The sequence below is a fragment of the Lichenostomus cassidix genome, unplaced genomic scaffold (assembly GCF_008360975.1).
Source record: "Lichenostomus cassidix isolate B80296 unplaced genomic scaffold, HeHo_3.0 HiC_scaffold_458, whole genome shotgun sequence".
Classification (NCBI taxonomy): domain Eukaryota; kingdom Metazoa; phylum Chordata; class Aves; order Passeriformes; family Meliphagidae; genus Lichenostomus; species Lichenostomus cassidix.
The window spans coordinates 1-25,000 of NW_028147401.1; the positions used below are offsets into that span (position 1 = coordinate 1).

At 44.5% G+C, this 25,000-nt stretch overlaps 1 protein-coding gene and 1 long non-coding RNA gene across 4 annotated transcripts; one reads left to right on the forward strand and one right to left on the reverse strand.

Moving 5' to 3' along the window:
* Positions 1 to 2,801: 2,801 nt before the first annotated feature.
* LOC146423245 (fibrinogen-like protein 1) lies at positions 2,802 to 12,018 on the reverse strand. Its single transcript, XM_085044989.1, has 9 exons — positions 11,891 to 12,018; positions 11,678 to 11,735; positions 10,298 to 10,382; positions 9,378 to 9,588; positions 8,123 to 8,282; positions 6,864 to 6,961; positions 6,694 to 6,782; positions 5,087 to 5,277; positions 2,802 to 4,163 (listed from the first exon to the last, which is right to left on the reverse strand). The coding sequence occupies exons 3-9, from the start codon at positions 10,370 to 10,372 to the stop codon at positions 3,974 to 3,976; spliced, it is 1,014 nt and encodes a 337-aa protein (XP_084901115.1). The 5' UTR covers positions 10,373 to 10,382; positions 11,678 to 11,735; positions 11,891 to 12,018; the 3' UTR covers positions 2,802 to 3,973.
* An 8,366-nt stretch (positions 12,019 to 20,384) lies between these two features.
* Positions 20,385 to 24,945, forward strand: LOC146423246 (uncharacterized). Of its 3 annotated transcripts, none has more exons than XR_014847611.1 (4): positions 20,385 to 20,521; positions 20,966 to 21,039; positions 23,114 to 23,191; positions 23,324 to 24,945. It is a non-coding gene; the product is annotated as an uncharacterized LOC146423246 (long non-coding RNA). The 3 variants fall into 3 exon arrangements; XR_014847610.1 differs by lacking the exon at positions 20,385 to 20,521 and having other exon boundaries at positions 20,949 to 21,039; positions 23,324 to 23,503; positions 23,964 to 24,945; XR_014847609.1 differs by lacking the exon at positions 20,385 to 20,521 and having other exon boundaries at positions 20,949 to 21,039.
* Positions 24,946 to 25,000: the final 55 nt, after the last annotated feature.

Below are 25,000 nucleotides of genomic sequence, written 5' to 3' on the forward strand. Positions count from 1 at the left end.
ACTAAACCATATCCCTTAACTGCCACATCCACTTCAAGGACAGTGATTCCACCATTTCCCTGGGATGCCTGTTCCAATGCCTGACCACTCTTTCAGTGAAGAAATTTTCCATCATATCCAATCTAAACCTCGCCTGGCACAACTTGAGGCCATTTCCTCTGGTCCTGTCACCTGTTACCTGCGAGAGAAGGGGCCAACCAACCCCCACCTTGCTACAACCTCCTTTCAGGGGGTTCTAGAGAGCAGTAACAGTGAACTACAAAAGGCACAATGGGTTTTTTTGTTGTGTTTTAAAACCAGACATCACAAATTTGCTGTTAGATACTGCTGTAAGTATTCAGAGTTGGCCTGAAACCCCAGTTAACAGCAGAAGCAGAGCTCAGGCCTTTGTGAATGACTGAGACTTTTCTTGCCATTTGTTGGGATAACCATCTCTCTGGGGACTTTGCAAAGACCAGGGGAATGCTAGTGGGCAAAAACAAGAAAGGAGATGCTGCCCATGGAGGTTGGTGTGAGAGAAGAAGGGATTAGGCAGTGGACTGTTAGTCTGAAATCAACTCTCCCATAAGGAGCTCAGCCTTACATGCCCTTTAGCCTGCCTTGTGGGTGTGAAGGCTAAATTAGCATGTGCTCCATTCTCAGGAAGTAGGCTGCTGTCTTTCTCAAAACTGGCTTTCTGAGCAGAGAGATTTCCCAATCCCACACGTTTTTTTTCTCCCCTACAAACCAACAGCAATTTTAAAGGAAGAGCAGCATTGCTGTGCATTAGCTGCCAGTTTCCGATGGCACCCCGCTGCAGTATCCAGAGCTTGCACAGGTAGTTTGACAGGCACATAGTGTTACCTGTTGTGACAGAATATGAGGAGCAAGACTCAGCATTTGGCCACCAGGAATGGCCTTTTTGATGGGTAATGTTTTGCAGCTGCTGCTGTAGCAAAGGATCTGACACACGGGGTGATGTGAGCTCCCTCTATTCTGGGAGCTGTGCCAACATGCCAATGTTCAGCCCTTGGCCCAGCGTGGGGTTTGTACCAGTGATGCTTTCCCGTAAACTGTCAGTTTGAAAAGCTGTTTAAAGTGTTTGAGAACGTGTTCACGCTTGAAGAGTTATCCAAAGGCAATCAAATGTAATGAGTCTTTAAATTGACTTAAATGAGCTGGAAATCACACCTCTGAAGCAATTGTTGCTCCGGTTACTTACCCTGCCTGTACTAAGGTAAGCTCTGCGGTGTGAAGTACCTTCACCCTGAAGCAGCAATCCATCAGCATTGGAGCTGCAGGGCTACAGTATCTGTGTAAGCTTTGTTGAGCCTCTCAGCATGGGAGACCCTGGAGAAAAGGGAGATCAAATGTGCAGCACAGCAGCATTCAGCAGGCGTTCCCCTAACCTTCAGTGGGAGTGATTTGAGCTTGGCAGTAGCCCTCAGATCCAGTAGGTACTCAGCTAGTGGCATTTTATGCTGTTTATTAAGATAAAGAGGGTTCTGAAATGCTTCCTGGGGTTTGCTGAAATGTTTGCTGGGAGCTGCAGACTCCTGCACAAGGCCCTCTGACCCTTGCATCTCCGAGGGGGTTTCCTTTGCCACGGGAGGGCAGAGAAGGGGGAGCAATGCTCTAAATCAGATGCTGCTCCCTGCAAAGTTGTCCCAGTGTTGTCTTCAGAACAGCTACTGTAATGCATTAGATGTAGTTGGGCACATCTTACATCAAAGACAGCAAGGCAGAATCCTTCCCTCCCAGCTTGTTGTACCTTGGCTCCCCTTTCTCTCTCAGAGACAGAAAAAAACGCCATACCACTGATGCTGGCTAAAGGATCCAACTATAACACCTGCCCCTCCATACTGACACACAGAGGAGCAGAGTCCTGGCTCTGTAGTCAGGACTTTACATTGCTCATTGCTCACTTGCTGGGGAACTGGACTGGGTGCAGGTTGTGTGACTAAGCCCTGTTGACTTTATCTCCAGCTTGATATTTCATTATCAGATGGGTTATCAGCTGCTTAATGAACTGTCAAACCACAAATGCTGTCCCCTGAGTGCTGTAGTTTCTGCAATCTGTATTTTTTTTACCCTGCTTCCTTAGCACTCTGCTGAAGAATGGGATTGAGCATCACCTGCCAGAAGGCATGAACTTACTTCACTCACGTTTCTCTGTGTCTTCCACCTAGACAAAAATCATACTTTCTGCCCTCAGCACTGCGTCAGTGGCCACACAGTTATAATGTGTGCAAAGTCATTCCTTTTGTCCCAACATGCAGTGACAACCTTGCACTAAGATTTTATCATATCAAAACACAGAAGTTGGGATCAGAAGGGAAATAGTAAGTGCTGCCTGTTTGCAGCCCTTTCTTCACAAGAGCAACCTCATTTCAGACATGTAGGTGCAAATTTCATTCCACTTGCTTGGGAAGAGGGTAGGGGTGCAGTCTGGCCAAGGCCACGGGCTTTAGGAGCACAGCTCCCTGGAGTGCTGCTCATTACACTGGGAAGTTCCTGTTTGCAATCATTGGGATGTCTAGGGAAGCAGTGAGAACAAGGGTTTATCTCTTCACAGAGCAGAGGAACCAAACCAAGTTTTACACTGGCCCTTCACCAAATGCCTCTGCATTGTCTCCAGGACAGCTTGAGCCATGAAAATTAAACTTACCTTGCAGACCCTCTCAGCTACCCAGGATAACAGGTGAAAGAGCATTAGAGCCAACACTGAAAGAATACATTTCTTGTATTATGAGCTTTCCAAGGTTTTGATCCAAATTTCTGTTCACATTCCTATTGTTGGAAACCAGATAAAAAGTGTTAAATCCTATTCAGATGGTTTTATTTCACTCTTTGTGGATATTTATACAAATTACAGTATGTATGGATGTATAAGCAAGTAAATGGAAAAGAAATACCAGTTTAAAAAATTATTACAGATCAGAAGAAACCCCAGGTTTATTCTAGAGCATGGCAGTTAAATGATTTGCATCAAGCTGGTATCACTATTCATTTTTAACTGTTGTTATTAACAGTTGTGGAAAGTAAATTTTCAGTATTCCATTTGTTTCAGTCATTTGTGTTGCTCTTTCATTTCACCCCAGTGAGACAATGAAAGCAGTGTGCCTTGTGGTTCAACCACTTTCTGATTCCCCTTCACAAACACAAAGTCATCTGGTAAATTACAGGAGAATGTACAAATGAATCATGACTGCGTTTCAGGAACTCCTAAGAAAATCTGTGCTCACTTTTATTTTAGTAAAATCTGCCTAATTTTAATCTGGGTCTTAAATCTGGGTTGGCAGGATTGTCTGCTTTAATGTCTTGTGGTATACTCTAGCAGTCGATCAGTGGTGGGAAGCTGTTGGAATGGAACCCACACTGTCCATATTGAGGGTGTTTACTTTGAAGCAGTCTGGATGTACATTAGCAGTTGGAGAATGTCCATCCATAGGCTTGGTTTCACACACTTCAGGAGCACTCTGTAACTGAAGTGTGGCAATTGGCAACCATAGGGAAAGTTGCTTAAAAACATTCTCCTGATGCAGAAAAAAGCACTAAAGGCAGTGCTTTGTGTAAAGGCACATCAGATGAAGTCCAATTCCCCGCCCCTTGTTCTTTCTATCCTGTATTCTCATAACTGAAGCACGGATGGTTAAAATCAAGATGAGAAAGGTTAAGACCTTGAAAAATATGGATTAAAGGACGTTTGATCCTTCAAAGTCCAGAGAGCTTTCAATAAACATTGTCCAACAAAGTCTTGAAAATTGCTGAAAAATAAATCTGTGGTTGTGCCATGACTAAGATCCATATGTTTTCTATTAAGTTGTTGTCTGGCTGTGCTCAAACAACTCGTGCTGTTAGCTTCAGGTAGCAGAAGCAGGTGCAGCTCCAGCTATCAGGTGCAGGTTTGGCAATTGGCAGCAGCAGAGATCTGGCTATCAACTTACACCATTCTTTTCAGCCTGTGCTTTTTCTCTTTCCAAAGCAGCAGGTTTCAGCTGCCCTGGCTGTTCTCACCATCTCCACTCTGGCTGTCAACAAAGAACGGAGCCCTGATTTTCATGGCTGAATATTTCAGTGAGTACCACATCCCATGCCATGTAGACCAAACCATGCCATCATCATGGGATCCATTGTACCTCCCTCTTCTGTAGTATCGCCCATTCAGGTTTACAGCATGGCACCTTGAATGGTGTAGGAAAGGGAAAAAGGAATTATGTTTAGTGTGGAAAGATATTGCATCACTGCAGTGAAGTACAGTTCTCACACAACATATATTTAGAAATACCAGGGAGGGATGGAGATCTGGTCAATGCATTTAGTGGAACACAGAGGAATATGTGGGTCATCCTAAAGCAGACACCTGCACTGGTCAGATAATTCAGCCTGTTGGCTCCTTCAGGTGTATTAACTACAGGCATTATAACTACACTGCCTGACCGAAGGGGTGTAGTGCCATTTGGTAAGCTCTAGCTCAAGTGTATCCAGCTACTTATTGACACCTAAAAATGCAGATGTCTTTTAATTGAGGTAAATCCTACTATTGATGTACATTTTTGTAGCTCCACTGATTTCAATTGGTATGTGATGACAATCCAGTCAAAGAGGCTCATCCTGCACTGAAGCAGAGAAAATCAGGGAAAATCTGTTAAACATGAGTCCATATCCACTGATGTGTGGCATATGCCCAAAAAGCAAATATACCACCATAACTGTTATGAGGTAGCTGATCCCTTAGAAATGCTCCACAGTAGGGAAATGTCCTTTGTACACGCTCCTACTATGGCTGCAGTTGTTTTCTTTGCTGGAGTATAACATGAAGCACTTTCAGGAATTTTAACTGGGCTCTTTTCCTTCCAGGTCATTGTCCCCTACACATTTGTTCTGACCCATTTTCTTAAAATGAATGCAACTTACCTGCTTTGCTATAATGAAAGAAGCAAATTGTTTTCCTTGGAGGATCTGTAGGTGTGAACAGCTTAGGTTTGGCTGTGCGAGATGGCAAGTGCATACAACAACTTCCAGCTGCTGTAAGGCAGGCAAGTCGTCTCAGCTGTACAGCCACCCACACCCTATGCATCTGAGAGGAATCAGCTGTTTCCCATACCTGTTAAACCACCAGCCACCCTTGTTCTCTGATGCACAGTTGCCTGCCAGGAATCGATCGTGATCCTTATCAGATGTGGAGAACTGCATCCCTCTGTGAGAGGCTGACCACTGTTCTTCAAAATTGCTCCCACCAGACAAAGCGTCGCCAGCATTACCAGAATAGGTGCCAAACCATAACCTGTAATTGTCCTGAAAGAATATGTGAAACATGTCTTTGATATCCATTCTTTTTCCCTTTCCTCCCATTTTTGAGGTCAAATTAGCTCTGGCCGTTTTATCTATGGTCAAAGGCGTGACTGTTGAAGTCAAGGGTGGCTTTTATCTCCATACTTTAATGATCCTAGGGCAGATCAATGCAGGATTTAAACTTCCAGAAGGGATTGCTGCTGCTACAAAGGGCTTCAGGTTTATTGTCATTCAACAACCATTTAATACACTTTACAGAAAGATGGAAAACTCTTTCTAGCTGCTCAAGAACAACTTACCAGAAAACTGTACCTAGTAGTTGCCTTCACAAACTGATCAATTGTTCAGTTAGAATAAATGCCTAGGTATTTTGCTCTTCCAAAGTCTAGAAACCATCTGATTTCTAGATGAATGGTCTGGCCCTGGTAGGAATACTTAGAACAATAGTTCCATTGTGCACAGCTAACAGGTCTATTTGAAATTAAGTTTGGTGTTTGATATTAAGTGAATGATCACTTTTGTGTTGTGGGCTTTCTTCTGTCATAATTTCCCTCCATTTGTTATGAAACATGGCAGTAAGGCATTAAAATGAAGCTGTTCAAACTTTTCAGAAGAAACCACTAATTACAAACTGAACATAACGTGCACATTTCTAGAGTTATGATGGAGTTGGAAGTAGGATTGGTCCATGTGGTATCCTTGGTTATTTGGGCTACTTGCATGTGGTGTTCAGGAAGGCAAGTCTGCAAAGAGCAGCACCTGTATGGAGCTGGACACTGTCTACAGCGAGACAGCAAACATGAAAACACAGGATGTATCTGTCTTTGGGCTTTCTGTGTCTGTAGCACTAGGTGTTGTGCTACAGGTACCTCTCTTCAAGACAGGAACTTAAAACTGATCTTTCAAAGAGATTGATTAGAGTTCACTGTTTTATTTTAAAACAAAGTCAAAAGGATTTTTTCTGGCACTTGCCTTTTAGGTGACAGTCTGAAACACTCTCTTAGGAAGCAGAACAGGGTTCCATTTAGTTGCAGAGGTTCAAACCCTAAAGGTCGTCTCACTCACAGAAGACTCTTTTAATCATGCGGCCAAAGACAAATACATGTGGGAATCTCTGTGCCCTGTGGCAGAGAACTGCCCTCTGTTCAGCAGCAGAGTTAGGAGGAGAGCACACACATGATCCTGTCACCCACTGACCTGGGCACACAGTTGTAAGGAAGAAGTCCCAAGTTTATGTCCTAGGAGTCCCTGCTCCCAGGGCTGTTTGCAAGTCAGATGAACTAGGAAGCCCAGGGAACCAGAGCAGGTAAGTTTTGCAGAGCTGTAGATACTACCCTGATACTGGTCTGATGCTGCATATGCAGCTGCCCCACCCTCACAGACCAAAGCAAGCAAATTGCTGCTCTCTCCATTTCTTACCTGCTCATTTGCAAGCTGGAAATTTTCATAGATTGCATAGCGTCTTTCCCCATGCCAGTCCATCAGGTCAATCTTTAATGAGTTCTCTCCTAAACATAAATTTGTGTCCTGTTAGATGAGCTATCTAATGCAAATTAGAAAGAAATATAGGGAGAAAAAAATACTTGGACCTCTAGTGAGCAGGTCATGTATGTGGTCGTTGCCCAACCAGTATTCATCATTCTTGCCCTGGAATTTCCCAAACCCCAGTTTGTAATCATCCCATTTCCTGCAGAGAGATACAAATATCAATGTTAGCATGTGAGAGGATTGGACAGTTTTTGAAACTTGGTACAGGTAAAACTTCACCTGTATCTCTAGATACTGTTTTCTTAAAGTATCCACCTCATCACAAGTTGAGCTGAGATTTGTGGTTCTGTTCTAGATGTAAATACAACTCACAGGTTACTTTTTCCCTGCTAAACCTGTGCACACACATATGGTGGGATCAAACCTTCAAACTGCCAGATGCAGTGCTTGCAGACTGAGGTTGCCAGTTAGATGGAAAAGGAAAGCAGCAGCTATCACATTGGTCTTCAGCAAAACATCTGATATTGTTTCTCAGCAAGTCATAATTCACATGATCTGTGTATCACCTTTAATATTCACATATACTTCCTGTGTATCATCATTTCCAGTTTTAGCAACCCTGTGTTTATTCCCTCTCTCACATTGTTTTTATGGATATTAATTCTGCCTGACCTACATACTAGTCAGTGCTCCTCTTCAGGATGTTTTTTATTTATTTGAGCTACCACGGCTAGATAGCTACCACTTTCTGGGCAAGCTGGCTTAGTCAGCTGAGGTAGTTTTGCAGTGTGCTGCATAGAGTTTAAGAGGCATTAGATATGTCCTGAAATTGTGTGCACTGTGATAAGTGAATTAACATGCATGGGGACATTTCTGCTTAATTGTGTTACCAGAAGATCTCTCCTCCTGTAAATTTCAGGGTGAAAGTCACCTCTCTGAGATTTTGCATAGAGAAAGGAAAATCTGGTTTGGCATCTTTTTGGACTATCTGAATACTGTAATAAATGTTACAACATGCTGAACATAATTCCTGATCTGAGAACAGATCTCCTCGACAGGTCTCAGTTTGTGCACTGGTAGCAGATGCCAATTCGGAGCCTTTGACAGTCTCCAATAATGATAAAGCAAATATGCATTCAAAGGTAGAGAAACTATGGAAGAGAAGTTATAGATCCACTTTGAAAACAGTCTCCATCTGCCAATAGGTACGACCAGATTGTCCTCATGCTAAATTATTATCACTAATATACAGTTTTGCATATCCTGCTTCTCAAGGGTGGGGTTTTTCCTGGCAGCAGGACAGGGGTAGGAGCTGGTGGCCTGAGTGCAAGCCCTGTTGATGCAACCATAACTCACCCACCTGTTGAAATTCTCCTTGCCATTACTGCGCCGCTGAATGACAGTCCAGCCCCCACCATCAGACATGTCACAGAATGCCAGGAAAGGCTCTCGGTCTGCTCTGGGCCTGATCCGGTAGTAGCCACTTTTGGTGCTCTTCCGATTATACACCGCAGAGCAATCTGGGCAGAACAGTATCAGTGTGTTTAACAGGGTGGAGAGAAAGTCAAAGGCTATGTGCCACCAAGAGAAGACATCACTGAGAGGCTCTATGGGGCAAGGACATTTAGCCAGCCTGTGTCCTGCTCTGCAAGCCCTGCAAAGTCAAAGGAAATGGTGCAGCAAGGCAGTAGCTATGCTGGTTTGCAAACTGCTGGCCTGACAAAGAGCATTAAGGCTTGAGAGCCGTTAGAGCCATGCCCTCTGAGGGAATAATTCCCAAATCCTTGGTGAGATGCAGGACAGCTGCAGCTAAGCCTGGGGCTATATCATGAAAGCCCAGGATTGAAATGCTCTCTGACAGCAAGATCATTTCAAGGGAAGCTAATTTCCATGTGGAAGGTAAGGTAACCTCAGCTGTACTTCTGATAGGATCAGGGAACAATATTTCTAAAATAATAGGCTAAGCTCCTGCGTCCAGCTCTACCAGGGCTGTATCAGGAGAGAACCTTTCAGGACCTCAGTGCTTCACACTTTCAATGTAACGCTGAAAGCCTAAAATCTTGGCCACAGGCAACAATGTCATTTATGACCACGTTCTCAAAGTAACACCAAGGAACAAAGAATGCATGCCTGTTACTGTGCCACAGGAGGAATTTAGGAACAGGGAGGCTTGGCTCATTCGAAGAGGTCTCAATGTCTGAAGCTGAGCCAGGCACTCTGGTCTCCACTAAGTCACTCAGGGAATATGGGCTTTTCAAGGGCAGGACCCATCTCTTCTTTAGCAGTTGCCTAAAGTAAATCCGATGGACAAATTGAGAGGTAACTGTTCCTCTCTGCAGCAGAGTCCTAGGTGAGAAGCCCAGCTGAAGGTGTCCATTTTGTACCTGGGTAGTAGCTGCCTAGAGCTGGAACAAGTGATTCTAGCCCCGAGGGATATCTTATGGTGTCAGGGCCACCAGCCAGTTCTTCTCCTTCCTAAGTATCTTCTCCTTCCTAAGTGTATTTTAAAACACAATCCACTTAAAAAAATTTAAAACTTTAAGCAGAAATAAAATACGACACATGGGACACTGGGGGGAGAAATAAACATTGTGGCACACTACTGTAAACTGTACCTTGGTCATACACTATCAAATTTCCACTGGTTGTGGGTAAAAGAATTTCATGCTGCACACTCCTGTTGCCTGAGAGCAGTCCACTTTTTGTTCTATGGTAATTGTTCTCCAGGATGTCCTTCAGCTGCAGTTCATATAAGTAAAGTGAGTCTTGAAGTTGTTTTAACCTCTGTCTTAATTTGTTGTTGTCCAGAAGGCAGATATCTTTGTCCTATGCAGAAAATAAAACAAACCCCCCCACATTTCAGTCAGTGGTAAGGAGAGACACAGAGAGAGGAGTATCTGTCTCCTCTTGACCCTAGCATGTCACACTGCAAATATGGATCAGCATGATTTGATGGTGATCTCTTCCTAGGACACAAAAGTCTTGCACAGCATGAGCTGTTGAGTTGAATCCAGTGGAAAAGGGGTTTCTGCAATGACCTTGGCATTCATCAGAGCATGCCAGAATATGATCAGATGCACAAAAACTTGGACAAAAATAATTTGTCTTGACCCCCATTTGATGAGCTCAAAGGGAAGGTTTGCAAACTATGAAAGTACTCGGACTGATAAGAGGGGAAAAACTTGGCTCTTGCACTGCAGACAGACCAAACCAGTGAGGTTCCAGAATCATCTTTGTGTAAAACTGAAAAAGAGCTGATATTTTAGTTATAAAAATACCTTTTTTAAAAAAAGATATTTTTGTTGTTGTTTTTAATTCTTAGAAATGTCAGTTCAGTCCCCCAGACAGCTGCACAGCCCTTAATGCTATGAAAATCCTGTATTATCAGGACAAGAATAGTGACATTCCTTTAGCTGCAGGCAGAGCCCTTTTTGCTCTGCTCTAGCAGGTCTCCATCCCATTTGTGGGGGAGTATCCATCTCTGGGAATGATGAGCCATTGAGAGAGTGTACAGACACAGCTAAAAGATACGCACCGAAGACCTGGGTGCAGGTGAGCCAAAGCTGACCAGGAGAAGGAGCAGCAGCAACCAGTGCATCATCTTACTCATTTCTTATCACCTGGAGAGAGGCATTGACAGTCTGTAATGGAGGCCTTTTTAGTTCCTCTCACAACTTAATCCCCCCTCACAGAAATGTTTAATTCTCCAAGAAATGCTACAGGATTTGTTAAGGAGGTTGCTTGAAACTACAGGCGAGACAAAATCAGGGGAAGATGTATATTGAGGAGAAGCTAAAGCACCAGTGCAGTATGCTGACAGGGATAAAGGCTTAGGTCTGCTCCTGATTCCCTGCAGAAATAAATATTCTGACTTTCCAGCAGCCTCTGTATCTCCTCCTACGTGTCCACACGGATAGGAAATTGCTCAGCAGTCTTGTCTCTCGAGGACCTTTTGTCAAAATCACACAGTGTTTATTCAATTCAAACTTCTCAAAGTGGAATTAAGAGGAAGTTTGCCTCCTGGTTAAGCAACTGTTAAGCAATGTAGACATTGCCCCCCCCCCCAGTCCTTGGAGTGGTCTGTGAGAATGTGATTAGCTAGGAGGCCAAGTCACACATATGACAGGGTGGACATGGGATAGCTTTTTCTTGGATTTCAGTGGAAAAGATGTCTACTGCCAAACTGCACCAACATACAGATGTGGCTTTGGTTGGAGAGTCTTAGCTAGAAAATGTGCTAAGTGACTGTTGCTGGGAACATGCAGCTGAACGTGAGTGAACGGTACAAATTGTTCACAGTGTGCTTGCATGGAGCTTTAAAAAAAAAAAAAACAGAAAGAAAAGAATCTGAAAAATAGGCTAAACCCAACTCCCCCGCTTCACATCTGGAAGTGCTGCAGCAACTTGAATCCCCAGCTCTGTGCTCTGAGCAATGTGCTTTGTTTCAGCTATAGCTCTATCAGCATCCCTGCAGCGACTAATGCTGGAGCTGCTTCCAAACCACCAAAGCTGCTGCAAGAGAGAAGCCCTCCGCCAAGATGGGCAGGCAGGGCCCAAAGCAAGCCGAGGGAAGCAGATCTCCATGGAAGTTGCCCATAAAACATGACATGCAGGTAGGTGCCCCAGTGTGTGGCAATTTTTCAGCTCATAGAGAGAAGAGTTCAATATTGCAGCAGGGGAACCCCGCCGGCCCAGGACCACTGGCGCTGTTCACAGCGCCCCACGGTTGTGCTGGTGGCTGCAGCACCAGTGCTGAGGTCAGAGTCAGACCCCACACGGTGCCCACGAGTGATGGCAAAAAGCTAACAGCACGGGTGGGATTGAGTGACAGCTCCTGGAAACCAGACAGTGCAGAGCAGAGGGAAAGAAAGCAGCTCCATCTATACATTTAGCAAGACACATGAAATGTACGTACCTGTAACTTGCCTTTCTTCAGACCTCCTCCTGGAAAGATTATCTCCCTTAAAAGTCAACTGCAAAAGAAAGTGATCATAAACCTGGCTGTATTTCAAGAGGTTGGTGAGATTTTCCTCTCCAGATTGCCCACATCAAGGGCACAAAGAATGTTTCACAGCACTAGGCAGTTTCACAGAAAAGGTACCCGCAATTCCTTGTGTGAAAGACTTACCCAAACCTCAAGTTTTCTGTTGTTACCTGGTACTCATCTTGCTGCTTCCCAGTGAGAATAAACAGTAGGTTTCTATCAACAGTGCTCTCTAAAAGAGAAGGGAGAGGGGCTCTGCTCCTTGGGTACTATTACCTACCTTATTTGACAAGGAAGCTCAACCAAGGCTGACTTCTTTGAGTGTTTATGTGAATCGCTCAGACTAATGCTCCCTATGGGAGTTTTGGCTCATGTTTTAACACAGTCTGGCTCATTTCAGTTAGTCCTGCAAGGTGGAAATAACACAGCTTTTCCTTTCAGCATTCCTTTGGCTGTTTAATCTGTTTTATAAGAGCACAGCTGTAAAGCCAAAGAAGCTGCTAATCTGAAGCAAGAAGAGTATGCAGGGGTATTAAGCAAGATTTGCTATTAGACTGAAATCTCAGGAGGCTTGGAGTTGTGTAATTCTCCTGTGAGGGGGATGATTAGATTTGCTAGTTAACACAAACAAGGACATTTGTGGAAAGGAGAAAAAACACAAAAAACCAAACAGATGGGTACCTCCCTTTGCATTATGGCCAAGGAATCACAGATTATTTTAAAGAAAACAGCACGAATTTTCCATTTTACAGAGTTTTGTTCAGAGAGACTACGGGCACAACAGAAAAGACACATAAACCCATGGTAAATGTCTGTGCTACTCTTCAGGAAAACAGGACTATCCAACTACTACCAACTACAGCAATGCTTTTTATTTCTTAAAAACTGCATTCCTCTTTTCCCGCAAGAACCCTGACTCATGTCACTGCCAAAGGATTATGTAAGCAGTGCTTTTCTTCTCACTTGTTTTCTAGCCCCAGTTTTAGGCTGGTTTTGACAGCTATGAAATTGAGTGAAATGTTTAGTCTTCTCCCTAGTGGGTACTTGGCCCTTTCTTCTGCCCCTTTGGCTAGGAGCTGCAGGATGCTCAGGTACCATGCACTGGAGCACAGGGAGGCTGCACACCATCCCCTGGGGCTTTCAACCACAGCAGCATCTCTTTCTCAGCTGAACCCATCCAACAGCTCTCAAGATGCTGTGCAACAATTTATGCTCCTGTCTAGATGGCCAACATTCTCATTGGCCTGTGAGCATCTCCTGATCCCAGGTGAGATCAGTGACAGGACTGAGGCTGTGGTGGCAGTGTTATAGTCATGGTGTGGGCAGCACAGTCAGTGCCTGCAGCTGTCTGCAGGGCCATATGATTAGGGAGCATTTGGCTTCATGTCATTAAGTCCTGCTGGTCCCAGGGTATAAGGGGACAGTGAAACTGCAGTGCCAGTGAGACTCACATGTGTGTTATGTGACTGCAGCTTTGCGGGAACAGGATTCATTCTCCAACCCTCATTTAGTGTCTGCCAAAACACCTCTCAGAGCCAAGACATCTGGAGCACTCTCATGCTGCCTCTAGGATTCCACCAATGTTCGCTTCAGCAACATCTGCATGTGAAAATCCCACTCAGCTGGAACATGGTTCTTGCATACCTGTTTCATGATTAACTTATTTTCCCAGGCTAGAGGAAGCTTTAGGAATATCTGAAGCACAAGAGGGGGGTTGCCATGAGGTTGAGTTCACGTGAGGTTGGTCTAGCAGGAGGGTGTCTTCACGTATTGCTCCACTGGCTCAGAGCTAAAATAATCAAGTCATCATAAAGAATGTGGACACTGTGTGATCACCAGTGTTTCTTCACAGATGTTGAAATCCCTAGGCAATGTGACAATAAATGCTTTTTTTTTCCTGGAATACACAAGCTTCACAAATATTCTGGAGTGCAAATTACTGTTTAGTTACTTGGAAGGAGATCAGATTCCCATTTCTTAAGATACACAGTGATCTTGTCAGCAAATAATAACAGTCTCATTAACTAAAAACCTTCCCACCCTGCTGTCCTCCACCTTCCTTCCAGCAAAAGTATGTAGGTGCTGAATAATAGTCACAAAAAACTATTATTCACACATTAAATGCACAGCCAGCACACACCAACTGGTGGATAGATGTGACTGAAGAGAATGGTTCTGGGATAGCTCTTGATATTCCTACAGTCATGGGGAAAAAATGGCTTGGGATGAAGAAGTTAAGATGACACCTGGTGGATATTAACACCCTCAGACCACAAAGGAACATCACTGCAGCTGGAAGAGAGTAGCAGCATGTCAAAACTCTTCCAGGAGCAGTCTCTTGTAGGTTGGTGGTTCTTAAAGGGGAAAGGCAAGAAATGAGGCAGACTGCTTCAGGCTCCAAAGGAGGTAGAGAGACCTGAGGCTTTCACAGCAAGCATCTGACTGCCTACCTGTGCTCTAGGAAAATTCAGGATAATCTGGACCCAGCTCAAAGCAAACCAGATTATTTGCAGCAAATCCAGGTGCTCTATGCATTTGCATTATTTTTATACTTTCCTATCACATCCCACCTTCCATAAACACCCTGCTCATTGGGAGAGGTTGCAGATCAGACTCCTTTGCAGACACTGCAGGTGTGGAGGGACCTACCAGGGGCCTGCAAGCCCTTGATGTTTGAGCTAGTATGCATCTTCTGTAGGAATCTGGGCCGCCACATTTTTTAAAACAAAGTTCACATATGAGATCTGAAACAAATATTTATTGTTTTTTAGTCTAACAATAAAGGGTTTCATCAAAAGTAAGATAAATTTAAAAGATTGGGATGACATCAGCCACCATAGTTTCAACCTATGAAATAACCGAAACCGGTATTTGCGCATGAAAAGTCTGTGGTTTGTAAACCACAGAAATCTGTGTACAAAGAGGAAGCAATGGTAGCAGACCATGAAACATGCTAGATCTGAATGTTTTGATAATGTTCAAAGAGCAAACACAGAAGTCAGTTTAACTAATGAGTCTGCATGCAGCCTATGAGTATCTAATGGGTTGACACAACAAATGTAATTAGTTAGTAAGTTCCTGAGGGCAAGCACAGGTCTCAGCAATCTCATGTCAGGAATAGTTGTACCAAAGGGAATTAATCACAGGACCTGAGGGAGTATGTGGATTGCTTGGTCTTCTACCTACCTCAGGTCAGAGAACTCCCCTGATTTAATTCACTACCATTTGAACTGGAACATCCCTTTGAGTAAAATACACTTTGCTGTAAAATATTTTGTTCAGAAGAACCAGCCACAAACTTTAGCATGTCCTTCCACTGTTTAATTACTTGCATTGTTTTTGGGGTTTTTTTGCCCTGAGTCTGAATCTGCCAAGTCTCATCCTGCAGCCTTTTAGTCTCATGATGCCTTCCTCTGAGAAGAGGAAGAGACCTCTGCTGCCAAATGCCTTTTTTCCTGCTGAAGGCTAGGTCCAAACACAGAAGCTGTGTGCTTGCTCTTGGCTGGGAATCCAAAACTTGGTTTTCCACTTCAGCTGCAGGTGTGTGTGCAGGAAACCCAGCAGGGTCATGGAGCAAGGGAGCATGGAGCTTGGAGTTTTCCTAGGCAGGGCTGAGGAACATGGCACAAGTACATCATGCTAGTGAGTAGGGCAATTGGTTGGTATGGGGAGGAAGGGCAGGAACAAGTTCTGCTCCTGGAGAGATTTTATTCAGGGCAGTTTAATGTAGAACAAGTACGCAGAGATGAGAAGAGCTGTGGGTGGTGTATGACAGCGTGTGGTGGAGGTGGTCTCACTGGGTATATTGAGGGGGCTCCAGGGACTGCAGTGCTCTGGATCTGCCCTAGGCAGAGACAACAAGCAGAGATATGTGGTCAGGACAGGAGCAGAACTGCAGGCTCTGGAGAGATCTCTGCAGCCCAACAGAGAGGTGCCAAATCAATTTAATTTCCCCAAAAGTTAGGCAATTGCTGAACAAATACCTTTCTAGATCTAAATTTTGATGGTGTAAGTCTGCTTAAACTCCTTCTGGGGCATCTGGACCTTTTTCCAGATCCAGCCCTGACCAACTGTGCTTAAGTCACTCACATTAAGAGCCATGTAAAGAGCTCAGGCAATATTTCCAACCCAAAATCTTTCCAAGGATCTTACTCCTTTTGCTACAGAGCTACATGCCACAACCATCTGTCACTGGCTAATCCCTACTGTTGCTCCAGTGCTCTTCAGAGTTACCTGACTTCTTCATAGTCACTGATACTCCAGATTTGATGGTGTCTGTTGTCTATTCCAGCTCTGCATGGTGTTACTCCATGCAGTCAGGATGTTTGTGATTCGCAGCACCTCAGAAGTTAGTCTAGAAGTGCTTGCCAGCTTTTTGACATGTGGACACAGAGGCCATGCAGATGGCAGGTGACTTGCTGGGACTTAGTGGGACTGTAAGTAGACACAGAATGTTTTTAACAGATGTTGCATGGTTCTTCAGGTACCAAGGGCTGAAAAACATCATCCTAATATCTTTTGTTCTGAAATTGAATGGTTAAAAAAAAAACAACACAACATTGGACTGTGTAAGACAACACCCAATGCCTGCAGATCCTCTCAGGAAAAAATTGCTTAAGGATGGGGTTTTTTTAGTTATTTTAAGACTAGTGTGCTGCTCTTACATCAATGTGAACCAGACTGAGTTTATATTCTTCTACCTATTGAATTAAAATTATTTTCTATGCAGTCAGCTGCTTAGAGAAGCAACAAAATACTTTCATTTTAGAAGTAAAACTTGCAATCTTGTTTTAGAAATGTTTGGCACAATTACTTTCCCTAATCACATGTTGTTGTTGCTATTGTTGTTGTTATTATTATTAATAATAATAGTGATGCTACTACTATTAAGCTTCTTTAATATTTTATTAGTCAAAACCCTCTGTCTACTCTTGCTCTCACTGCTCAGGGAGCAGAGCCAAGCTGACAGTCTATCACCATCAGGTCATCTGATCTCCCTCTTTTTAATATTGGCAGAGAATTCATCTTTTACCCACTTACCTTCATATTTCTGCTATCTCAAGACTTAATAAAAATGTAATTATTTTTCTTGTCTGTCTTAAAAGAATCAGATCTAGAAGAGCAATACCTCCCAATTTTAAAATCTGTCAAGTTAAGAGATTCTGTTTACCATCCTCTCTGTTATTTTTGGAATGTAAAGTATGTCATCACCCTTCTGAGAAATGCATACTTAATCCTGCTCTTTAGCCAGTATGTAACTGGATTATTTACTGAATATTTCAATCTTTTTTGCTTTTTTTTTTACAACTCTGCTATTTTTCACTGATGAAAAATTGTCAGAGGATCAGAAATGGATTCTGAGGGGTTATTACATATCAAAACCATGACTTAACGAGCAAAATATAATGAAAAGTATTTACAAGTCTTGAATTTAAAAAACAGAATACTTTCAATGCTTCCTTTTTACTTTTCACTTTATGAACCTTGGATCTTTCTCCTATGCTTTTCTCCACCAGCTGAGATCTAGAAATTTAATCTTATTAGTAAAAATGTGGTGTTTTTATTTTAGTCCTCTGAGTCCAGAAGTTTGGGTCTTAAGAAAATAGACCAAGCACTAGGAAACTCATGATAAGGCATGAGAGCTGGCAAATATTCTACAACATCGCCAATGCTGTACAATTAGCAACACTGAGAGAAGGAGTCAGTGACAATCAGTATCACTGGCAATGCAGCATCTATCTATTTGATGAAAACTGGGAAGAGCTGTTTTTCCTTTTCAAGTGCACTTGCAACCTTTAGCTGGCTGGCCCAGGCATTCAGCCTGGGTGCCAAACTGGAAGCCTCCCACCTCCAGCTGCTCCTTTGGCTGGTTGTTACAGATTGTTCTGTGAGAAGTCCACTTCAATACCCAAACTGCCTTCACATCTTGGTGCTCACAGAGTCCAGGGCAAGGGAAAGTGGACTTTTGTATTTATACACTCTTCTCTGATGTGGTACTTCCTGTGAAGGTGTTCCTCAGGTGTAAACTCCTGCTGAGAGTAACTCACAGGATCCCCACATCTTCCACAGAATCAAGGCTGTTCTAAACAACCTACACATGTACATTTTTTTTAGAACTAAGAGAAAATTAATTTAATATTTCTTCTCATCATCAAGCATAGTTTCCTTCCATGTTTAGCTGCTTCTCAAATATATAGTTATCTGAATATACCAAACATACTTAGCACCGACCTCATGGAGTTTAACAAAGATGAGTTGTCAGATTCTACACATGGGATAGGTCCTGGTTTATGGCAAGCTGGATCTGAGCAGCAGTGCCCTCGCAGCCAGGATGGCAAACCCTGTCCTGGGGTGCATCAGGCACAGCATCACCAGCTGGGCAAGGGAGGGGATTGTCCAGCTCTGCTCTGCACTGGGGCAGCCTCACCTCCAGTGCTGGGGGCAGTTTTGGGAGACACAATATAAACAAGACATCAAGTTATTAGAAAGCATCTAAAGGAGGGCAAAAAAGATGGTGAAGGTCCTTGAGGGGAAGCCACATGAGGAGTGGCTGAGGTCACTTGGTCTGTTCAGCCTGGAGAAGAGGAGACTGAGGGGAAACCACAGTGCTGTCTACAGGTTCCACATGAGGGGGAGTGGAGGGGCAGGTACTGATATCTTCTCTGTGGTGCCCAATGACAGGACCCGAGGAAATGGCCTGAAGCTGTATCTGAGGAGGTCTAGGTTGGATATTGGAAAATGGTTCTTCACCCAGAGGGTGGTCAGGCACTGGAACAGGCTCCCCAGGGAAGCTGTCACAGCATCAAGCCTAATAGAGTTCAAGAAGTATGTGGACAACACTCTCAGGATTCTTGTTGTGTGAGGAATGGGACAGGAGTTGGACTTTGATGATGCTTGTGGATCCTTCCAACTCAGGATATTCTGATTCTATGTTTCTGTTACTTGCTACCACTGTCTGTATTATTATAGCTACCACTGTAGCTATTTGTGTATTTTTATATATATGTATTTGAAAGAAAAACTTTCTGTTTAGTCTGCTGCTCAGAAATGTTCCCTATTCTGAGCATTCACCTTAAAGATTTTATTTCTTTTGGGCAGGGAGCATCCGGAAAGGCTCCCGCCATCAGTTACCGCATCTCCCCTTGCCAAGCCCCAGCAGCCGTGGGAGCAGCCGCGAAAAGCTCGCTTTGAGCTCCCTCTGGTGTCCACCGTCCTGCAAACAGCCTCTCCAGCGCAGCCCTGGCCTCAGCAGCTGCAGCAGCACTGCTGTACCGTGGGATGCTCAGGGAGTGCTCGTCACTTGCCTTTTGGTAAGTGATGAGGTAGGCGTGAAGCCTCTGCAGAGCACAGGGTAACACATCACATTCTAAATGCTGCGATTCTCCAAAAACACAAGTGCTCGATGCCGTGTGAAAACCCCAAGTGCTCACTGCGGTGCTCTGCCCTGGATGATGGCAAGAGCTGCCGCAGGCTGTAGGAGTCTGGCTGGCCTGCAGCCCGACCTGCACCAGCCCTGCCTCGAGTGCAGCCCCACAATGCTGCCATGCCATGGGAAAGGCATCAAGAGGCATCAAACCACAGCAGCAGCAAAGTTTACAAAGACTGCAGGTCCGGGACTCAGAAGCAGGTGGCTGGCCTGACTGGGGTGGGCTGGCTGGAGTCTGGTGGGCTGGGGGAGTGTGGCCCCACAGGGAATTACAGAATCAATGAGGCTGGAAAAACCTCTGCAGTCATTGAGCCCAACCTTTGACCAAACACCCCCATGTCAATTAGACCACGGCACTAAGGGCCATGTCCACTGTTTAATACCTGCAGGTATTAAACTTCCCATGGTGGACCTTAAGATTACACCTGTCACTTTTTACTTGGGAGAAGAGGCTGACCCCCACCTGGCCACACCCTCCTGTCAGGTAGTTGTAAAGAGTGAGCCTCCTCCTCTGCAGGATAAACACTGCCAGCTCCCTCAGCTGCTTAAGACTTGCACTACAGATCCTTCACCAGCTCCGTAGTCCTTTTCTGGTCCCACTTCAGCACATCAATGTCCTTCCCGAAATGAGGGGCCCAGAACTGGACACCACCGAGGTATGGCCTCAGCAGTGCTGAACTCACTGCCCTGATCCTGCTGGCCACACTACTGTTGATCCAGGCCAGGATGCCATTTGCCTTTTCGGCCACCTGGGCACACTGTGGCTCCTGTCCAGCTGCTGTCAACCAGCACCCCCAGGTCCTTTTCTGCCGGGTATCTTTACAGCCACTCTGCCCCCAGCCTGTAGTGCTGCAAGGGGCTGTTATGGCCGAAGTGCGGGACCTGGAATTCTTGTTGAACCTCGGCCTCTGGATCCATCCTGCCCACATCCATCTGCAGGGCCTTCCTACCCTGCAGCAGATCGACACTGCGACACAACTTGGTGTCGCCCACTAACGCCCTGGGGAAAAGGGGACCCGCTGCTCTCCCGCGGCCTGCGCGGGCGGTGCGGAGGCGGCTGGGTCGTTGCCGTAGCAGCAGCGCTCCGCCCGGCGCGGCCCGGCCCGGCCCAGGTGCGGCGCCGCCGGGACATTTACCCGCGGCCCGGGGGCGCTGAGGCGTGTTCGAGCTCCGCGCCTCGGCTCGGCTCGGCGGGTGAGAGGGGCTGGCGGTGCGTCCGGGAGGCGGGAGGGAGGGAGGGCTGGGATACAGCCCTCAGGAAGTTTAACGCAACTTTCCGCTGAGCCCGCTGGGCGCCGGGGGCTGGTGTCCAGGCTCGACTTTGGACCCGGCGGCCGCGCCGAGGTGAGGTGAGGTGGGGGAAGAGGGTTCTTGGGGGATGCAGCGGGACCAAGTGCGGGCCTCCCGTCCGGGGAGCCGCTGTGTGCCGGCAGGGAGCTCCCGGAGCTGCTCCCCGCCGTCCAGCCCGCGGCTGCAGCTCTGCCAGAGCTCCCAGCTGCGGCTCTGCTGTGCTTCAGAGCTTGAAGCGGGGCGAAATGCTTCATCGGGAGGTAAAGATGCTGGTACCACTGTGGCGTGCTTGGTGTTGTCCAAAAACCTTTATCACAGTGCTGAGCGCCCTGACTCTCACCAGAGTTATAGTTAAAGATTGAGCTTTGTCAGCTGTAGGGGGGAAATAGTTGAAATTGCAGCAGACGCCTGTCTGCTGGGACTGTGGGTGTGAGGCTGCTGTAGGTTGCTGGCATTCGCTGTTTCCTTATTGTCTCCCTTTAACTCAGTGTGCTTCTCTTCAGGCCAGCAGGGCAACAACAGGCAAAATGACAGCTGTAAGGTATGAACAAGGGACAGAGTCGAGAGAAGCATGCGGGTGAGTGAAATTAACTGCACCAGTGTGGGGTTTGGGATTGAATATGCTGTGTGTAGTCCCCTGTCTGTAGGTTCTTAGTGCTTCAAATAAAACAAAGGGAATAATGATGGAGTGTTTGAAGTTTATATAGCATACCATCTTTTTGCCTCCCCTTTCTCACCAGTGCTGCTGTCTGAGAGGAGGGATATCTTTGAGAGAAATACACTGTTTTGATTGACTTCTTGTAAGTAGTTAATAAGTGATTAATGAGTACAGGTCTCCATCCCAGTATAATAAGTGCATGGTATTAAAGTGTGCCCTCTTTTAGCATCCAGACTGTCAAGAGACTTACAAGGGAGTGTCAGGGTCTCTTGTAGAGCAAGATGCTCTTCCTCTGCTTGCTTTAAAAGCCTCAAGTCTGAAGTTGCCTTTCGCTATAAGCAGTCAGAAAAGCTTATGCTCTGCATGAGGTATGTACGTGAAGGAAACAATTTCTTTCATTATGCTCTCCTTTTTTTCTCTTCCATCCCTGCAGTCAAAGACTAATTGTAGTAGCTAGTGCCTGAGAGCTTGTTCGGCCTTGGACAGCAAGTAGATATAGAATGGTCAGCAAAACACACTCCCTTTGAGGAAGGCATTATCTAGAATGGAATTCTTGTGTGGGAGAACTATGGAAACAGTGTACTTGGACTTGGCTTTTGTCTTATCTTTGTATTAAAGATTGTCTTCCTAACTCAAAACACTTCTGTTTCTCATTCTTCTTGTGGCATTTTAATCACAGTAGAGGACAAGAAGGTGATATTCGGTGCACATCTTGTGTCTGCAAGTATAAGCAAGAGACCTGCAGCAAAATTGCTGTTGCTGCAGTAATGTGCTTTAATAAGTGAAGCATTTCTGCTGTTCATTAAGTGTAAACACCCAAGTGAATATTCTCTAAGAATAGGTGGGTAGCAAACCTGAATGGCTGTACCTAGCTAGAGCTTTACTTCAGCTCTAGGAGCAAAATGGTGTCTGGACAGTGGTGTCTGGAAATAGTGGAGCTGGGAAATGAGACTTGAATACTAAAATTGTTGCATCAGAATAATTCTTCTATTGAGTCTGATACTGAGTGCAGGTGGTGAAGCATCGGTACTGGTTCTGTAGGAGATGCACCATTAAACTTCTTGTTTGCAAGGTGGTTAGCCCAGACTAGAGAAGCAGTGCTGGTGTATGGGTCTGTTATGGAGCATGAAGAATATTTGAATCCACAGAATTATTACACTAGTGCTGCAGACATGCTAGGCTGCCTCAGAAGAGGATGGAAAGATCAATATTGAATATGTGTGTATAGCAGTTCCTGCCCAAGGAGCAGTGATGTTAGAGTCAGAACCTCAGAAAACACTGGGGCTGTGCTATCATACATTACAGTATTTCTGTGGAGAAGGTTGAAATAAACACTCCTGGATTTTGATGCTACGCTTTTTCTCTGAAATTGTCATGTGGCCTTAAAGAAAAGAAACAAAAACAAAAACTTGATGTAAAAAGACCCTTTTAAGGAAGTTATGGCAAGCAGCCACTACCCCAAAAAACTGCTGTTCTAGCACTAGCTCAGCTGCAGCTCTGGTCTTCCAGTTTCCGGTCTGGTATCCTGCTCTGCACAAAAACATCTCTGTGCTATGGCTTTTCCTGGTGGAAACATTAATTCTCTGGACAAGAAGTTCACTGTAACAGCATTAATGTCACTTGGACTTTCTGAAGCCATTTTGCTTATGCAGGTTTCTGGCACTTCTAGAACCTGGACTGTTGAGTCCTTAGCTGACTTGTGGATGCCCTTCTTCAAAGCTCTTTATCCTGCTGCTGAACACATCTGTCTCTTTTGCAGGGGGGGAAAGGGAAAACTTTTGAGAAATGGGCTGCTAATGGGAAATAGATCAGCACAAGCCAAGGGGTTCAGCTGTGCCAACATAGGAGAAATCTTTGTTCCCCTGGTGCTGGGCTTGTGCTCTAGCTCAGGCTGCTGTTCGCTTGACAGTTAATTCTTTTTTTTAACAACAAAGCATAGCAATATGTAGAGCTGACATTTCTCAGTGTGTGACTTGTATTATTCCTTTGCCAGCTCTCCAGCAGTAGACGAGGCCACAGTAAAGATTGATAATGGTTGTGATGAAGATAATGGACCAGACAGCTGTACCAAGTAAGCTAATGATTTTCTAAATTCTTTGCTTACCCCCAGAAGCAGAATCTGCTGAGCCAAAATAAGAAGGCAGATGGCTTGCTGAAGTAAAGAGAAGCCCAGTAAAATGCTTGATATTTACATTTCTTCTAGTACATAGTGAAGACCAGTAAGTTGAGGAGCCTCTTTATGCCTCTAGAGATGAAAGCCCAACCCAAGAACACAAGTCCATCATATTATGGAGAATGGGTAGTCCAAACTGCATTGATTAAATTTTCCCAAAGGAATGAGTTTGTGAGAGCACAGAAGAACAAGTGCTGGTGAGAAAATGAGGTGAATGAGCATCTGGGTCAACAATAAGAATTGTGGCCCTTATCAAGACTAACTTGTCAGAACTTGCCAGTAGTTAGCTCTTTTCTTGAAGTAGTTATTTTCTGACAGTGTTCAGTTCATGTTACTCTTACAGCAAACTTACTCTAGTACGTGGCAAGTCCTGCAGCTCAAGAACAGTAAGCCTATTATCTCAGTTATTCTATGTGACAACATGTTTTTCTAGATTCCAGAAGTTGGAATTTACAAATGTATTTCACAGAAGCTTTAAGTTAATTATGTAATCAAATGTGCCATGTTTTCTTCAACTAATTTAAAATACTGGCAGGCCAAATTGGAGTCTGTAGTGTATCTAGTAGAAGTACTTGTCCATAGACTGTGGAAGCTGAAGTCTTGGCATCCCTGCTACAATTGTAGGATTGACTGGACATAGACCAACAAACAATTAGTGTAATTATTGCAGTGTTTTCTTAGATATATGGCATTCATAAATACCAGGAAAACCTATATGTTAAGCTGCCTTCAGGACAAGACATGGTATTACATCCTTGACTTCTGTAGGAAAAGTGGGTACTACGACCCAGCTATCTCCTTCCAGCTTAAGAATGCAAATATTTGCTGGTTAGATGTTGTACCTCAGTTTAGAGTAAGAACCTAAAATGAAAAGTGTGGGTTAATTCAGTAACTTCAGCAAGATGCTGCCTCAGCACTTCAAAGGTATCGAGCCTTGTCTTAAACTAAGTCATTGAAGTGTACCAAGTGAAATGCAATGCTTAAGTTGTCCTAGAGAAAACAAGTATCTTGGACAGGATCACTGGGGTGCAATGTGCATTACTGAGCTCACAAAAACTTCTTGTAGCAGTGCAAAATAAATCTGTCAGCACTTTTTGTCAGTATGTTAGGACTTACGATAAGTACTACTGTTAGTGATTGGAAAAGGTGTTTTCTTCTAAGTGTCTAAGAAAAGACTTGGTGTTTACAGTAGTTCAGTAATCTTGGGATTACTTAACAGACTAGCAATCTGTTTTTCAAACTGTCAGAGCTTGAGGTTTGCAGGTTCTACACCAAGAACTTCTGCCTTAGTTCTTGGTGTAACCTAAAGAGACTTCCAGCCAGTGAGAGAGTTACATTAAAGCTTTGTTCTAAACCAGAGGGCTTAAAGCATACCAAAGAGTCAACAAAATCTACTGTACCTGGAAACAGAAGCTGTGACCCTGCCAGGATTAAAGATAACTCTCACGACTGGAAGAACCTGTCTTCAGAAGCACTTTTTCTTAAAAGATACTTGGATTTTCAATTTGAAAGCCAAATTGGTATTTCCTTTTAAAAGTAGAAGTGGGATTTTTATTCCTCTATTCCAAAGGCACAGGTGCTTTTAACAATAGCAGCTCTTTCAGAAACAAAAGATCTGATACAATAAGCTAATATATTGAACAAGATAAGTTTATCTTCCAATCTTCCTCTTGACCCCCACTTTTTATAGCTTACTAAGCCAGAGTT

What these genes read in the sequence shown, in the direction of transcription:
- LOC146423245 (XM_085044989.1), bottom strand. Translation starts at nt 10,372, where the DNA reads ATGAGTAAGATGATGCACTGGTTGCTGCTGCTCCTTCTCCTGGTCAGC. An exon ending in GGCAAGGAGAATTTCAACAG is followed by an intron (nt 6,962 to 8,122) that starts GTGGGTGAGTTA and finishes ATCTCTCTGCAG; the next exon opens with GAAATGGGATGATTACAAAC. An exon ending in ACATGACCTGCTCACTAGAG is followed by an intron (nt 6,783 to 6,863) that starts GTCCAAGTATTT and finishes ATTTATGTTTAG; the next exon opens with GAGAGAACTCATTAAAGATT.